General features: G+C 46.3%; 2 protein-coding genes and 1 long non-coding RNA gene across 3 annotated transcripts in view; 1 reads left to right on the top strand and 2 right to left on the bottom strand.

Moving 5' to 3' along the window:
• Positions 1-16,952, top strand: part of LOC118282437 (uncharacterized) — a 175,762-nt gene that overhangs the window by 51,296 nt on the left and 107,514 nt on the right. The gene's annotated exons all lie outside the window — the stretch shown is intronic.
• On the bottom strand, positions 4,167-5,472 carry LOC126911979 (uncharacterized). Its single transcript, XR_007706550.1, has 2 exons — positions 5,382-5,472; positions 4,167-4,446 (listed from the first exon to the last, which is right to left on the bottom strand). It is a non-coding gene; the product is annotated as an uncharacterized LOC126911979 (long non-coding RNA).
• LOC118262142 (palmitoyltransferase ZDHHC18) lies at positions 13,531-16,547 on the bottom strand. Its single transcript, XM_035573296.2, is given in 5 exon segments — positions 13,531-14,200; positions 14,273-14,394; positions 14,473-14,807; positions 14,810-15,236; positions 16,241-16,547. Coding segments are annotated over 4 exon segments (1,332 nt in total). The 5' UTR covers positions 15,210-15,236; positions 16,241-16,547; the 3' UTR covers positions 13,531-13,725.

Raw genomic sequence — 16,952 nt, 5'->3', positions numbered from 1 at the left:
TAATTGCAATATCTAGTTCTATTTTTACTACCATATGTAAACTGTTCTGATGTATTTTAACAAAATTGAATCTAAATTCTTTTGAGATTTAAAAGTAAATGTCCTTTGTCAAGTTATAATCACTACCCATTTCATATACTACATACGTATAAACACATACATCTGTTAAAGGCTTTAACAACAGCCACGAGATCACAAAGCTTGAAAGTTTTTGAATTTAAGTTGTTTTATGGCAACGTGCCTAAATAACGTTGGACTTAAAATAAAGTTAATATTTTAAAGTCGTAAATTTCGATGACATTTTGTAGCTATTAAAACTTGTTTGTATTTTATAATGAAACTCGGTGAGTTAATTACATTAATCTTAATTAGATCAATTTTGTTCAGCATTAAACAAAAAGTAACCTAAAACAAAATTAATATATCAAACTGTCTGTGTGATCAGGATTTTGTTTAGTGAAAGGTCGAGTCATGATGAACCCAAGCGTTGGGCGCTATTTATTTTATATCTTAAACGAGATTCGCGTCGTCCCGAAATCTTTGTAGATCTTTTTTTCTGTTCTATTTTATTTCAAATCATTGTTTACTCATTGTGAAATACTGCGGCTCTGCTTGCGTTGGTGGCACAAATAGAATTCTGTGTATTAAATCCTAGTCATGATTTCGATCTCTAAATATTTTATTACTATATAAACAATGGAACTTAACACATTTCTAGAAATAATAAACTATAGCTGCTATCTATTATTTCACTTTTATTATTTGGCAATTTTACTACCAGTTGTATAGGATTTTTGGACAAGGGTATTCCGGAACGACAAACAAATAGTAAACAATGAACGTTTCTTGTTTCAAACCCAGTATTGCTTAAAGGTTCACTGTTCCGCTTTCTCTATTCAAGAGTTGGTTAAACGAACCAATATTCGTTTGAACGAGACTATTGTACGTTGAGGATTCGTCGTGAGTATACGTACCATTTGTGCAAGTTGTATTCCATGGATTTCGTTGACTGATAACGTGTTATGTTGATTTGTGACAACCCTTAGAGTGTGTGAGTGTGCTCACCATAACACACACTAGTGTTAAAGTCAGCGGTCAATTTAAATGTAGTTTTTTTTAACGTTGCCCCACTTTTCAATATTTTCCTGTATCTTTTACATACACATGGCATCCAGACACGAAACAACAATTTGTGAATCACACGAAGAGTTGCTCCGTGCGGTAATCGAACGTGCTACACGTTGCGCGGCAGCCGGTTACCCTGCCACCGCGCCAACCGTATAGTCAAAACTAAGACTGCTTAACGTTATTCTGTGATGATAATAATCATGAACTGTTCTACTGGAACATAACAATATTAAAAAAAACTATAAAACGGTTTGTTCGCTGGAAAAAGAAAAAGTATATTTCATTTTCATATTTTTGATAACTGCCGTTTCCTTGTTATTTTGTACTCGATATTTTATATTATAAGAATGGACTGAGCGAAATATTATGAAGTTAATGTACAAAAAAAATGTTTCTGACTCGATGATCACGGAGCTTGAGGAAATGGGTATCGTCTGTCTTGTAGTTCCTACGTCCTTTGATGTGACAGACTTCTTTATGTTACTAATATTTACAAGTCCATTTTATGAGGATAAAACATTTCTACACTGGACAAAGTGGCTGTTCAAATATTTACTACGCGGCGTATCGTGGATTTGTTTTTTTTTCTACCATATTAGTACAGAATTAGATCTTAAGCTAAGCTTATATTATTAATACAATATAATATAATGGATTTTTAATCATCACTAGGTTTTCAATTATTAAAATAGTGGTGTGTGGCCCATAGCACAGGTTATCCTAGTTTGGGTTCCTACCCAAACTAGGATAACCTGTGCTATGGGCTCCTATTTTAAAAGGTTTTCTACGTTTTTGTAGTTTCGGTTGTAGACTAGTGAAGTGTAGAAACATACCTTAAACTGTACACTTTTATACAATATTACTGGTAAAACGTGAATTTATTTAACACCATTGCCAAACCCTTGAGAGCAAAATAAGCGTAATATTATAATTTTAAAACATATTTTTTTACTCTCATAATAAAATACGCTTCAAAAGCTCGCGAGTTGAAAATGTATAGCGAATGTAGAAAAAACATTTTAAAAGGTTTTCTTTTCTAATTATTAATTAAAACGTTTTAACCGTTTAACGTAATAGGTCCTTTGGCATTTCAGATTGCTGGGTAAAAATTCAAACATTTATTTTTCATTTTCTCTCAAAAACAGCTAGACGGGCACATGCCAACTAAACTTATTTATATCTAGACTGGCTTCAACCCGCGAATTTGTAATTAAATTGTTTTCCTTTTCATAATAATTTTGGGAAATCCTTTTAGTACTACTAGTTGATTGCTAAACAGGTAACTATAAAGCTGAAGAGTTAGTTTATTTGAACGCACTAATCTCTGGAATTACGATTTGAAAGATTATTCTTGTGTTAGATAGTCAATTTATCGAGGAAGATGAAAATCATCACGCTACGACTAATAGCTAGTAGAATATACGTAGCTAGTAAATAAGTAGAAGTAGCAAGCAGTAAATATAATATTTCTTTTTTTTTGTAATCTCTGAATAAAACCTCTGAATATTTGTGAATAAATCATTACAGCAAAACCGTAGAAAGGAATTAATATTATTGATTCATGTAATATGAAACGCGACATATCATACGTATGTTTGACTTGACAGTAAATTAGTCAAATCACAAATCTGACTGAATACTATACACATTTAACAGTGGTTTCTTGTGAAAACAACCTTAATACTGTTGCTTAAGTTTGAGATTCATTTGAACGATTGTTTCAATCCATTGTTCGTCATTGATATATGTCTGAGTTCTAAAGTGATTACATTTACATTAAAATAGGTTTATTTAAACTAGAAATAGTTGGGTTATGTAACACATAGTCTCGCGCCTTTCCCATTTTCCTTCTTTAGCGAGAAGTCATCTTTCAAAAGTACTGCTACTATTATAATGCGTTAGTTTTCCGCTAGGGAGCCAATAATGTAAGTACGTACTATAAGATTCACCCCTGCTACATCCCTTAAGGGAAATGTATGTTATATTATTAACTTAATTTTTTCCGTTTTCGAAAATTCTCACTATTAGCGTAGAGGTCTGGGTGGTGACCGTATCACAAAATCTTCGCTCCCAATTATATGAAACTCGTAGTATACATACTTGGTGAAAAAAAGGTATTATATTTGCGTGTATGCATCATAATCTTTAAATAATTCCTTTAAAGAATTAAAGTAATGACATTATCGTGGCGTTTGGCGTGGTCCTTTAGTCCTTTGTCTTGTCAAATATTTTTTTTATTACACTATTTCTACATATATGTATTATATAGCCAAACTTATATAGGCAACACATTCTTCAATTTCCTTATTAGCCCAATAGTGGCAAGCGCTGCATGAGGGTCAAGTGGTGTAGACAAGATATTGTTAATTTAAGCAACATAGCTAAATAACTAACTATCTAGAGTTATATATTCAGCTTCCTCAACATAAATACCATAATTAAAGAGAGTGAATTACACCATAACACCTGACACGTACCTAATATGTATGAGTACCACGTTCAAAGAGTTAAGTAAAGGTGTTAACAGAATCAGCAGCGGTCTCATCTCGCCTCCACGCTGTCTGACCTTAATTAATTACCTCATAGAATTTTTAATGCCACCTCTATGTGTATTTTCATTTTAAAGCGAAATGGTACAATTAATTCTCATCGCGGAAACTCTTGCTATTTCATAATGACACTTTATGCTCGTGTTTTTAGTAAACAATTTGGATTGCTCGCTCTAGCCAACTCCTTGTCTAAAACAAACGTCAATTCTATTTTTAGTACAAAATGTTTGCGAGAACATAAATCCTACTCTTATTATAATAAAGTTCAGCGATTCAAATAAACTCAAGGATTCAGAATAATAAGTTTTATATTCAAAGTTTAGTTATGGGTAGTATCGAAGTGGGATGGGATTGTTGTACATTATTGGAGTATTACTTTAGTATTTATTTCCCAACTATTTATAGTCTGGTTATTGGATACTCGGCGCTCGAGTTTCGCTGCGTTCTTTATTATACAAAATTATTCGAAAATGAAATAACAAAACGGTATAAAAACAGGGATCTCCTTTATTTTAAATTTCTTATTTAAAGTAACAGTTACGTACATAAGGTTCGTCGAAGCGAAACATCACTATCATCTTAAAAGTCCTAGTACAAGTTAATTATTATGTACAAGTATAAAATTCACTACATTCAACTCACGTTGTTGATAAAATAACTTTACCTGCATCATTTTCATGTAATTTTCCAATCACTAAAGTCTAACACTGATTTTAGATGAGAAAATGACAAGTTCGTGTTTTATAAGTCTTCTGATCATCGGACAGACCTGTGAACAAAGGTTCATGTTAATATTTCACTTATTTAGAGAAGAGACGACACAAATTAAAAGCAGTTCGAAACAACTCGTTTGATTAAGTTTGCCCGCCTCCCTTGATAGCGAAACATCATAAATATGTAACTTCTGAAAAGTCAGCCTGTAAAACTAATTTATAGTAATGTACTAACAAAGTCAAGTCATAAATAGTTGACGTGTTAGTTTAAGCGTAACTTTTTTTTAGTTATTTTTCGTTGTAAAAAGGTTCATATTGTTAAACCACGGTACGATATATTTTCAATCCAATTCCAATTACTCCGCGCATCGACAGGACATGATTGGAAGAGTTACACATATGTATGTACTGGTATGTGTGTAAAATAAATGAATTTATCTCTGAGCTATGCGAGGACAAAAAATGAGAAAAAAAGCTGACGATGATATTTTTTATCGAAAATTTGATATTGAAATAAGACTGGCGGTATTTTGAAATGTTATTTCCCTTTTATTAAATATTTTATTTTTAATAAAGGTCTGTTATTTAAAATTTGCTGAAGTGTATAACTGTTTATTTATTATATTGAAGAATTTTATGAACAAATTTGTGTGCAAACGCATGCGGAAAATGTTATAGTGTCCACCTGCACAGCAACCAAAAAGAATTCTCCATAAGGGCGCTTATAAAAATCCCGTCACGGATGAGGTTAAAGGGTTAATCCGTGTTCGTGACGCATTTCACCGTACTTGTATAACCAAGGTTACTCGTATAGGTATTGATAACTAGGTACCTTATAGCCTACTGTACCGCTGCTGACTAACTAAACTTTGTATACAAATATGTTCAGATATGAACAAGTTTGGCGATTTTTTGATAATGTATAAAACTGTATGTACCTTTTGATAAATAAATAAATAAATACGTAGATAATGCTTCAAAGATTACTCACCAGTGCCTGTACAGCAAACAATTTAGTATCGCCAAGACACCAACATGCGACGTTGACCGACGCAGCCCTGGAACAATAAATTAATTAAAAAAGGTGGAATATCCATGTTTCAGTACAAATAGGCCTGACGGCAATGATACCATGGCCTTTGAGAAAACCGACTGAAAACAACGCTTGTATTTCATTTCGCCGTGCGAGTGAGATTATTGGAGGTACAATCCGCAAAAGGCAACGCATTCATACCATCTTTGGTTATGCAGTTGTCCAATTCATACCATCACGTGATCAGTATGCTCTTTTGCTGTCATATTCCAATCAAATATCAACGCATTACCATTACAACTGTACTATACTCCGAATTAATGTCATCATGGTCGCTTCATAGTTATCATAAAGATTGTCATCTACAGTATAAACGTTTCTCGCCAATGGAAATTGTTTTTATATTCAAGGTAACGTTAATTTAATATATAGATTAATTAGCTTTTAGAGCTATTTTAAAGAAGGTTACTAAGTAGTTTAGATCGTTCGAACTAAAAAATAGATTATGGTATTGCGTAATGAGTATCTGCTTTGGTCATAAAACCAATTAATTTAGACTTAATAAAATGCCTGGCCTGGCCTGGCCTGGCCTGGCCTGGCCTGGCCTGGCCTGGCCTGGCCTGGCCTGGCCTGGCCTGGCCTGGCCTGGCCTGGCCTGGCCTGGCCTGGCCTGGCCTGGCCTGGCCTGGCCTGGCCTGGCCTGGCCTGGCCTGGCCTGGCCTGGCCTGGCCTGGCCTGGCCTGGCCTGGCCTGGCCTGGCCTGGCCTGGCCTGGCCTGGCCTGGCCTGGCCTGGCCTGGCCTGGCCTGGCCTGGCCTGGCCTGGCCTGGCCTGGCCTGGCCTGGCCTGGCCTGGCCTGGCCTGGCCTGGCCTGGCCTGGCCTGGCCTGGCCTGGCCTGGCCTGGCCTGGCCTGGCCTGGCCTGGCCTGGCCTGGCCTGGCCTGGCCTGGCCTGGCCTGGCCTGGCCTGGCCTGGCCTGGCCTGGCCTGGCCTGGCCTGGCCTGGCCTGGCCTGGCCTGGCCTGGCCTGGCCTGGCCTGGCCTGGCCTGGCCTGGCCTGGCCTGGCCTGGCCTGGCCTGGCCTGGCCTGGCCTGGCCTGGCCTGGCCTGGCCTGGCCTGGCCTGGCCTGGCCTGGCCTGGCCTGGCCTGGCCTGGCCTGGCCTGGCCTGGCCTGGCCTGGCCTGGCCTGGCCTGGCCTGGCCTGGCCTGGCCTGGCCTGGCCTGGCCTGGCCTGGCCTGGCCTGGCCTGGCCTGGCCTGGCCTGGCCTGGCCTGGCCTGGCCTGGCCTGGCCTGGCCTGGCCTGGCCTGGCCTGGCCTGGCCTGGCCTGGCCTGGCCTGGCCTGGCCTGGCCTGGCCTGGCCTGGCCTGGCCTGGCCTGGCCTGGCCTGGCCTGGCCTGGCCTGGCCTGGCCTGGCCTGGCCTGGCCTGGCCTGGCCTGGCCTGGCCTGGCCTGGCCTGGCCTGGCCTGGCCTGGCCTGGCCTGGCCTGGCCTGGCCTGGCCTGGCCTGGCCTGGCCTGGCCTGGCCTGGCCTGGCCTGGCCTGGCCTGGCCTGGCCTGGCCTGGCCTGGCCTGGCCTGGCCTGGCCTGGCCTGGCCTGGCCTGGCCTGGCCTGGCCTGGCCTGGCCTGGCCTGGCCTGGCCTGGCCTGGCCTGGCCTGGCCTGGCCTGGCCTGGCCTGGCCTGGCCTGGCCTGGCCTGGCCTGGCCTGGCCTGGCCTGGCCTGGCCTGGCCTGGCCTGGCCTGGCCTGGCCTGGCCTGGCCTGGCCTGGCCTGGCCTGGCCTGGCCTGGCCTGGCCTGGCCTGGCCTGGCCTGGCCTGGCCTGGCCTGGCCTGGCCTGGCCTGGCCTGGCCTGGCCTGGCCTGGCCTGGCCTGGCCTGGCCTGGCCTGGCCTGGCCTGGCCTGGCCTGGCCTGGCCTGGCCTGGCCTGGCCTGGCCTGGCCTGGCCTGGCCTGGCCTGGCCTGGCCTGGCCTGGCCTGGCCTGGCCTGGCCTGGCCTGGCCTGGCCTGGCCTGGCCTGGCCTGGCCTGGCCTGGCCTGGCCTGGCCTGGCCTGGCCTGGCCTGGCCTGGCCTGGCCTGGCCTGGCCTGGCCTGGCCTGGCCTGGCCTGGCCTGGCCTGGCCTGGCCTGGCCTGGCCTGGCCTGGCCTGGCCTGGCCTGGCCTGGCCTGGCCTGGCCTGGCCTGGCCTGGCCTGGCCTGGCCTGGCCTGGCCTGGCCTGGCCTGGCCTGGCCTGGCCTGGCCTGGCCTGGCCTGGCCTGGCCTGGCCTGGCCTGGCCTGGCCTGGCCTGGCCTGGCCTGGCCTGGCCTGGCCTGGCCTGGCCTGGCCTGGCCTGGCCTGGCCTGGCCTGGCCTGGCCTGGCCTGGCCTGGCCTGGCCTGGCCTGGCCTGGCCTGGCCTGGCCTGGCCTGGCCTGGCCTGGCCTGGCCTGGCCTGGCCTGGCCTGGCCTGGCCTGGCCTGGCCTGGCCTGGCCTGGCCTGGCCTGGCCTGGCCTGGCCTGGCCTGGCCTGGCCTGGCCTGGCCTGGCCTGGCCTGGCCTGGCCTGGCCTGGCCTGGCCTGGCCTGGCCTGGCCTGGCCTGGCCTGGCCTGGCCTGGCCTGGCCTGGCCTGGCCTGGCCTGGCCTGGCCTGGCCTGGCCTGGCCTGGCCTGGCCTGGCCTGGCCTGGCCTGGCCTGGCCTGGCCTGGCCTGGCCTGGCCTGGCCTGGCCTGGCCTGGCCTGGCCTGGCCTGGCCTGGCCTGGCCTGGCCTGGCCTGGCCTGGCCTGGCCTGGCCTGGCCTGGCCTGGCCTGGCCTGGCCTGGCCTGGCCTGGCCTGGCCTGGCCTGGCCTGGCCTGGCCTGGCCTGGCCTGGCCTGGCCTGGCCTGGCCTGGCCTGGCCTGGCCTGGCCTGGCCTGGCCTGGCCTGGCCTGGCCTGGCCTGGCCTGGCCTGGCCTGGCCTGGCCTGGCCTGGCCTGGCCTGGCCTGGCCTGGCCTGGCCTGGCCTGGCCTGGCCTGGCCTGGCCTGGCCTGGCCTGGCCTGGCCTGGCCTGGCCTGGCCTGGCCTGGCCTGGCCTGGCCTGGCCTGGCCTGGCCTGGCCTGGCCTGGCCTGGCCTGGCCTGGCCTGGCCTGGCCTGGCCTGGCCTGGCCTGGCCTGGCCTGGCCTGGCCTGGCCTGGCCTGGCCTGGCCTGGCCTGGCCTGGCCTGGCCTGGCCTGGCCTGGCCTGGCCCTGGCCTGGCCTGGCCTGGCCTGGCCTGGCCTGGCCTGGCCCTGGCCTGGCCTGGCCTGGCCTGGCCTGGCCTGGCCTGGCCTGGCCTGGCCTGGCCTGGCCTGGCCTGGCCTGGCCTGGCCTGGCCTGGCGTGGCTTGGCCTGGCCTGGCCTAACCTGGCCTGGCCTGGCCTAACCTGGCCTAACTTACCTAACCTGACCTAACCTGACCTAACCTGACCTAACCTGACCTAACCTGACCTAACCTGACCTAACCTGACCTAACCTGACCTAACCTGACCTAACCTGACCTAACCTGACCTAACCTGACCTAACCTGACCTAACCTGACCTAACCTGACCTAACCTGACCTAACCTGACCTAACCTGACCTAACCTGACCTAACCTGACCTAACCTGACCTAACCTGACCTAACCTGACCTAACCTGACCTAACCTGACCTAACCTGACCTAACCTGACCTAACCTGACCTAACCTGACCTAACCTGACCTAACCTGACCTAACCTGACCTAACCTGACCTAACCTGACCTAACCTGACCTAACCTGACCTAACCTGACCTAACCTGACCTAACCTGACCTAACCTGACCTAACCTGACCTAACCTGACCTAACCTGACCTAACCTGACCTAACCTGACCTAACCTGACCTAACCTGACCTAACCTGACCTAACCTGACCTAACCTGACCTAACCTGACCTAACCTGACCTAACCTGACCTAACCTGACCTAACCTGACCTAACCTGACCTAACCTGACCTAACATGACCTAACCTGACCTAACCTGACCTAACCTGACCTAACCTGACCTAACCTGACCTAACCTGACCTAACCTGACCTAACCTGACCTAACCTGACCTAACCTGAAACTAACATTTGAAGCACCCTGTAAAAAAGATGCCAATGCCTAAAAAATGTGTTGTCAAAGCAATGTTAAAGATGCCAAAGGATTTGGCACACAAAGAACCAATGTTTTAGACCGTTTCGGTGTGTTTGTATGTGGAAATAACCATCCTAATTCGACCTGCACCAAACGAGTAGATACTGACGCAACATGTGCAAACTGTCAGGAAAAGTATCCTGCGAGCTATAAAGGATGCGCAAAATATAAACAGTACAAGGAAAGAATACTAAAAACCAAACCAATCACTAATGCTCCAGCTCAAAATCGTACTAGTGATGACCTTAAAACTAAATTTTCCACTTTGGAAGCGTCTATCTTTCAAACGATTGATTTTGACGAAAAATGATTTTAGGAACCGTGACGTATTTTTTAATGTCCTATCCATAGAGGACCATCACGGACAGTTTAAATGAAAAAAAAAATTTTTTGAAGAGAAGTATTTAAGTGACCGCGCGCTCTCTGCGCTCTATCTCGAAAACGGTTACCCGTATAAAAAAAAAATACACAAAATTTTTAGAGAATTTTGTATTCTTCAATATTGGTACTAAATGCAAATACCAAAATCCCATCGGAAATGAGGTATTTCCAAAAAACTGCAAAAATCCGATTTTTGGGACCTTTGACCCTGATTTTTAAGAGTTGCTTACACCCTACCATATGTAGGTTACCTGCCTTTTTTTTTTTTGAAATAACGTTGCCCCATATTAGGATTTTCTCCTGTGTCGTGGGTGCGTTTACAAACATACAAGTTCACATACACATAACACCCAGACCCGAAACAACAATTTGTGGATCATACAAAGAGTTGCTCCGTGCGGGAATCGAACCCGCTACCCGTTGCGCGGCAGCCAGTTGCCCAGCCACCGCACTAACCGTGCAGTCAAAAGCCTTGAAAAGAAAGAAAACTGCTCTGCTTTCTAGACGTACAACAAGCTTTTGACCGTGTTTGGCATAAAGGCTTACTATACAAGATTAAATAGTACCTACCACACTCCTATTATCTACTGATGAAATCTTACCTCAGTGACAGAAAATTTCAGGTCAAGGTTCGGCATGCAAGATCATCACTCTTTGAGTCTAGAGCCGGAGTTCCACAGGGATCCGTACTTGGCCCGGTCCTCTACAATATATTTACCTGTGACTTGCCTCAATCTCCTGAAACAACTGTACCAACCTTTGCTGATGATGCTGCCTTCCTCTGTTGTAACAAAGATCCAATGGAAGCGAGTAGATTGTTGCAAGCCCAGCTCGCTGTCACCGATGCCTGGCTAACCAAGTGGAGAATAAAAGCTAGCGCCTCTAAATCCCACCACATAGCATTCACTCTGAGACGTGGGACTTGTCTCCCAGTTAAGCTTGGACCACACCCACTGCCACAATTATCCTGCGTTAAATATCTTGGATTCCATCTGGACCGCAGGATGACGTGGAAGGATCACATTAAAACGAAACGGAACGAAATCAATCTAAGATTTAAAAACCTACTCTGGCTCCTCGTAAGACAGTCAGCCTTATCTCTGTCTAACAAACTAAGAGTATACAACTGTATAATTAAGCCTATATGGACATATGGAATCCAACTGTGGTCGTCAGCCAGTAAATCATATATAATGTCCCTCCAACGAGCTCAAAACAATATCCTGAGAGTTATTGCTTCTGCGCCGTGGTACGCTCGAAACTCGAAAATCCATGAGTACCTTGAAATGCCAACCATCCTCGACGAGGCAAAGCGCTACACTGATAACTATCAAGAACGCCTAGCATCCCACCCTAACCCGCTATCCAGCCTGCTCTTGCAAAAAAAAAGCCTGCTCTTGCAACCAAATCAGATTAAGAGACTCAAGAGAGCAGACGTGCTGCCTTAATATGGGGAGAATGAGCAATGGCTCTGCCACGCCTAACCTCATAATCATTCAACTCACCTGATTATAGTCTAGCCGACTGATCGCAGGCTTACAAATTATTAAAAAAATCAACAAATCATGGTAACATGATGGATCGTATGATCCAGCTGGTTGCAAGCCTAGTCACAAAATGAGCAGCTTTCTCAGAATTGTCACTTGGAATGCCAATAGACTGACGGAACGTCGTCAGGAGAAATTAAGGTAAACTAACCAAATAAGGCCTACCTTATTTTTATTACCGCCTAGCTCGTAGGTTTAAAATGACAATGCGCTGATTATTTCAAAATCTTATATTTATTTATTAAACTTTGTAATAATGGAATCAAAGTAGCTTTAGAAACAAAAATTACAGTTTTGTAAACACAAATAACTAAAGTGTCACTTTGGCCTTATTGGGAACCCTATGTCTTAATAAGGCTTCATTAAAAACTAGTAAGTATTCAACTTCTTCTTGTCAATGCTTATAATAAATGTAATGAGACCTTATTAATTAATTTTGGTCATTATACATCAGACTTGACGAGTTTCTCATCATGCATCATCAAGTCATCGGCACCCCAGCTTCAGTCAAACGAATGAGAACAACTTCTTGTTCTGTAGCCAATTTAGCGACTGACCTAGCTTTTGAGTAGTCGAACCACTCTTTAGATGGTGCGTACTTCTTGGGAAATTATATCTGGCTGCAGCAGCATACCAGGTAAAACAGGATGAACAGAATTCAATGGTTGAATAGATACTATGAAGAATTTCCCGATATCCATTCACCCCTTTTCTGTATCTATTCACCCCGTTTACCCCTTTCTACCATTTTAACAGCGTTTTCCATCTTTTGCAAAATCCATTGGCTTTCCTTTTGACATAAGCTGGTGATCCATTTTCTATGAAATTACTGAAAAACAACTATGCCATAATAAGGCCTACACGTTTGTTTGTAGGCTTTATTAGGGCATGGCACATAGGTAAACAAAACAACGATTATATGATATACACCGATATTATAGCTATTTCACTTATGTGAGGAGATGGCTAAATGTATAATAGTCATACAGACAAAACACGGCACGTCGTAAACTGATAAATATAAAAATACTAACAGTTTAAAAACTAAAGTGCGCTCCACGTCGTGATTGTTTTCGACTGTAGGTTCCAACATAATCGCGGCACGGGTTGATTGCTATGCTTAAATTAGTTAAGTAATGTGCATGCACACTTCTACAAACTTTGGCGACTATTTGAAATCGGGAAGAGGGAAATTTTCAAAATAGGCTTTATTGAGGCATAGGCCTTATTTGGTTAGGTTACCATACTTCTAAAAACAATGAAAGACCACTTGAGTGATGTTATAAAAAACCACCAATTTGGATTTAGAGAGAACCACAGCACGATAGAACAAGTTCATCGTATTGTTGATGTAATAAGCAGATCGCTGGAGGAAAAGAAGTACTGTTCTGCTGTATTCTTAGATATTAGCCAGGCATTTGATAAAATCTGGCACGAAGGTCTCTGATATAAAATCAAAAAGTTGCTTCCACACTCATTTTACAGCATACTACACTCTTACCTCAACAGTCGATGCTTTGAAGTAATATTCAATGAAGAACTCTCGGACTTGTAGGAGATCAAATCGGGAATAGAATAGGGAAGTATACTCGGCGGATCGAGTATACTTCCCTGGAACTGCAGGACCTAGAATTTTTGACGTCGAGTAACGGGACGCCCTATATATTTAATACTTTTTATTTTACTTATGTTCGATAAAAAAAAAGTACTGAACTAATCAAACAATTATTGGAATGGAAAAAATTTAGCTTAACCGCGTCGAACAAAAAAATTGCAGATCGGTCCATAAACCTCCACGTAATCGGTGTACATAGAAAAAATAAACATTCCAGTTGAATTGAGAACCTCCTCTTTATCGGTTAATAATGATGACAATCCCTTTAGGTGTAAACCAGTATCCGGTTTCACTGGTACGAAACAGACTTGATCGAGTGCACTCCGTCCGTATGTCGTACCGTGGTGTGAATCCCGATTTTGGAGAAATAAATAATTATTAATTAATTAATTTTATTTGAAATAAAACCAAACATATAGAACTCTACAATACAAGCTATTTATTATAATAATATTTATAATAGTTTATAGTTTATTTACAGAGCACAGAAGGCGTCGGGTCCGGACGCGGGGCACGCGAGGGCGACCGCAGACAAGGCGGCGGGCGCGGCGGCGGCGCGGGCCCCGGCACGGGACCCGGCGAGGGACCCGGCGCGGGCCCCGGCGCGCGGGTCAGAGCGCCGCCAGCGCGCGCGGCGGCAGGTGCACGGCCGGCGCCAGGTGCACGGCCGGCGCCAGGTGCACGGCCGGCGCCGGGCCGCGCGCCAGGTGCGGCGGCGGCTCGGGCTCGTCCAGGTCCAGCGCCGCGTCGATCATCGTCGTGTCGTGCAGCAGGCGCAGCCGCGACGCGCTCAGCCCGCCCGGCGCAGCCTGCAGGGGTCCCGGCTGCAGGGGCCCCGGCTGCAGCGGCCCCGGCGGCAGCGAAACTGGCTGCGATGACACGGGTTCTAGCTCCAGCGAGCGATTCATGTAGGCGTGGCGAACCGGGGAGCCACTCTCGAACAGATTGCTGTAGCTGCCGCCTAGCTGCGGGGGCGCGGCCGAGGGCGCGAGCGGGGGCGAGGGCGCGACGGGGGGCGCGGCGCTGAGAGCTCGCGCGAAGCTCGGCGGCAGCTCGTCCTTGACGTCGATGGTAAAGACGCCGCGCCTGCAACACGGCGGGAGTGTGAGTCTACTGACTGTACAGCGAGGCCGACCCTCGACTGCTCGAGCTACTCACCGGTCTATGAGGCTGGGCGCCAGCGGCCCGCACAGTACGTGCCAGCAGTTGGCACATGCGTTGCCGCGTGAATATGGGTTCGGATTTGACACGCCACGGCGTGTTGAAAACGACCCCTTAATCTGTGAACATAATAAAAAGATATAACGTAAAACTCGTAAAAGTAAAACCAATGTCACGCGTAGAAAAGGAGAACTCACGTCTTCATTGGTGGTCTGGTCCGTGGAGGCGAGGTACGTGTGGAAGCCGGCCAGCCCCAGCACGGACCACACGGACAGGAAGCACACGGCGGCCACGATGGCGGACGCGGGCGTGCTGCGCAGGGCCGGGCCCAGCCCCGCGCCGCGCGCCAGCAGCGCCACGTGCGTCACGGCGCACGCGAACACGAACACCGCCAGGAACGACAGCGACACCACGAACGTGTAGAAGTAGCGGTAGTTGCGCTTGCCCACGCAGTTGCCCACCCAGGGACAGTGGTGGTCGAAGCGATCCACGCAGTTGTCGCACAGCGAGCAGTGGCTGGCGCGCGGCGGCGGAACATCTTGCACGTGAAGCAGTACTTGAGCTTGACGGGCCGGCCGCGCACCAAGACCTCGCGCGCGCGCGGCGGCGGCCGGCCCGCCTCGGCCGCCTCCAGCGCCGCCGCCTCGGCCGCGGCGGCGCGCGGGATGATGCCGGGGTCGGACAGCGCCGTGCGCAGCAGCGCCGCCAGCGTCAGCGCGCACAGCGCGGCGCCGGCCGCGGGCACGGCGGGCGACACGCGCACGGCCAGGAAGGGGCAGTCGAAGGCGAAGTGCAGGGCGCACGTGCCGCAGATGAGCGCGAGCGTGAGCAGGAACACGCCGGGGTGCGGCGCCGTCATGAGGCGGCCGTCGCACCAGAATCGGTTCCGTCCCGCGAACACCTCCCACTTGCGCGTCACGCGCCGCGAAGCCATGGCCGCATCACCCCGCCGCCGCGACCTCTACTCTGCGCCGTTATAGACAGTTTTACTCGACAATCCAAATAATTAAACAAAATTCCTGCCACATGTCCTCGGGGACTTAGTTATTTTTACAGTAAAATACTGAAAGATCAAGAACATACAAATTGTTCAACATTTGACTTAAACTCACTAGAAGTCCACCAGTAAGCATGCACTATAACTATTATGCTACATACATTTGCTACAGTAGAGACAAGAGGCATCACAAATGCCAATTCTGAACTTTTATCAACTAATATAATATATCAGTAATTTGAATTAAAACTATCTCAATTATTTTACGACCTGCTGTCAGCTGCGCATTAAATGATTTCTACATAACATGGTTATTAACACCCTTTTGGTTGCTATGCTTTATATGCAAGCAATTACTTTTTAAATGTTACAATGGCAAGAAACTAACGTAAAGAAATGCTAAGTGTATGAGTTTAACTTACTTTAAGAAACATAATTATTAATAATAAATCATTAGTATAAGTAGACCTGGCTAACTATATAGCTTTATAATTTATATTTATAATGACAAGGTCAGATTTGGCTTTTACTCTTTGAAATGGACGGAATCTTATATTTATACAAATCATTCCTTATAGTGCACCACAACATGATCACAGTTTACTTGTTTCAAATGGATAAGTGTGCTAGCCCACTGCCATGTCGGGAAGCACACCCCTGTGACTAGCACTCGACTATCACATCAACTTGTTTACATGCAACACTGTAAGCATTGCTGGCAGTCTGACAGACACAGTCCACACACTGGGGATGAAGAAACATCACCATAACATAATGCCATAAGCACGCTGTACCTATGTACTTAGTATCTGGTAGTGCAAGACTTTAGTAAACTTATCAACTTAATCAGGCCATCAATATACTGATAACATTTTAAACCACTTGTTTATTTCAATCCAATGTGCTTTGTTGGATGAGCCAACATGCAAACGTTTTAATATTAGTTGTAAGATAATGGTTATTCTTACCTCAACACAAAGCTAATGGATGTTTCACAGATAGCAAACTGTCCATTCCATAGAATGATCTTTACAAAATCACAAATTGAAAGACAAACTTTTCAACTTGTTAAATATTAACGTTTATTATCTCCACCAATTTAGCTATGTCCAAGGATTTATATCAAATTATTCTAAGTAGTATGATTAATAAAAAGATTACTCGATAAGAACAAATTATCAAATTTACTTGTTATTTAAGTATTTTACAGAAATTGCAAAACTTTCTTGTTTTCTACATGACATATGTGAAGTCCCACAGATAAGTATTAAATTTACCCACAGATAAAAAACGTCTTTACAGACAAAAAATATATTCTCACTTGTTTCTAAACTTCAGTAAAAATGTAGTACCTACAAAAATAAATCGTTATTTTGCGTTTCCCATTGGTTGTTTAGGCTTATTTTTGGGGATTGGGGTCCGCATAGATGTGTGAGAATATGGAAAATGAAATACAAATACGATCTCTCTAAAACTAATAATATATAAAGGTCGTCTTAGGGGCGGATAAGGCTAGTACATATTTACAAGTTGCATGTTGCAAACATTAAATTTAGTAGGTATAATGTACAAATAACGCGCAACAATTGCCTCACCAAGGCGAATAATCGTATAGTATTTATTTCAATATTCCCATTTAAAGGAAAACGTCTGTCTGGGATAACGTTACCCCAACAGGAA

This window comes from Spodoptera frugiperda, chromosome 20, assembly GCF_023101765.2.
Source record: "Spodoptera frugiperda isolate SF20-4 chromosome 20, AGI-APGP_CSIRO_Sfru_2.0, whole genome shotgun sequence".
Taxonomy (NCBI): domain Eukaryota; kingdom Metazoa; phylum Arthropoda; class Insecta; order Lepidoptera; family Noctuidae; genus Spodoptera; species Spodoptera frugiperda.
The sequence above is the reverse complement of the archived record's forward strand: the minus strand, read 5'-3'. Positions and strand labels throughout refer to the sequence as shown.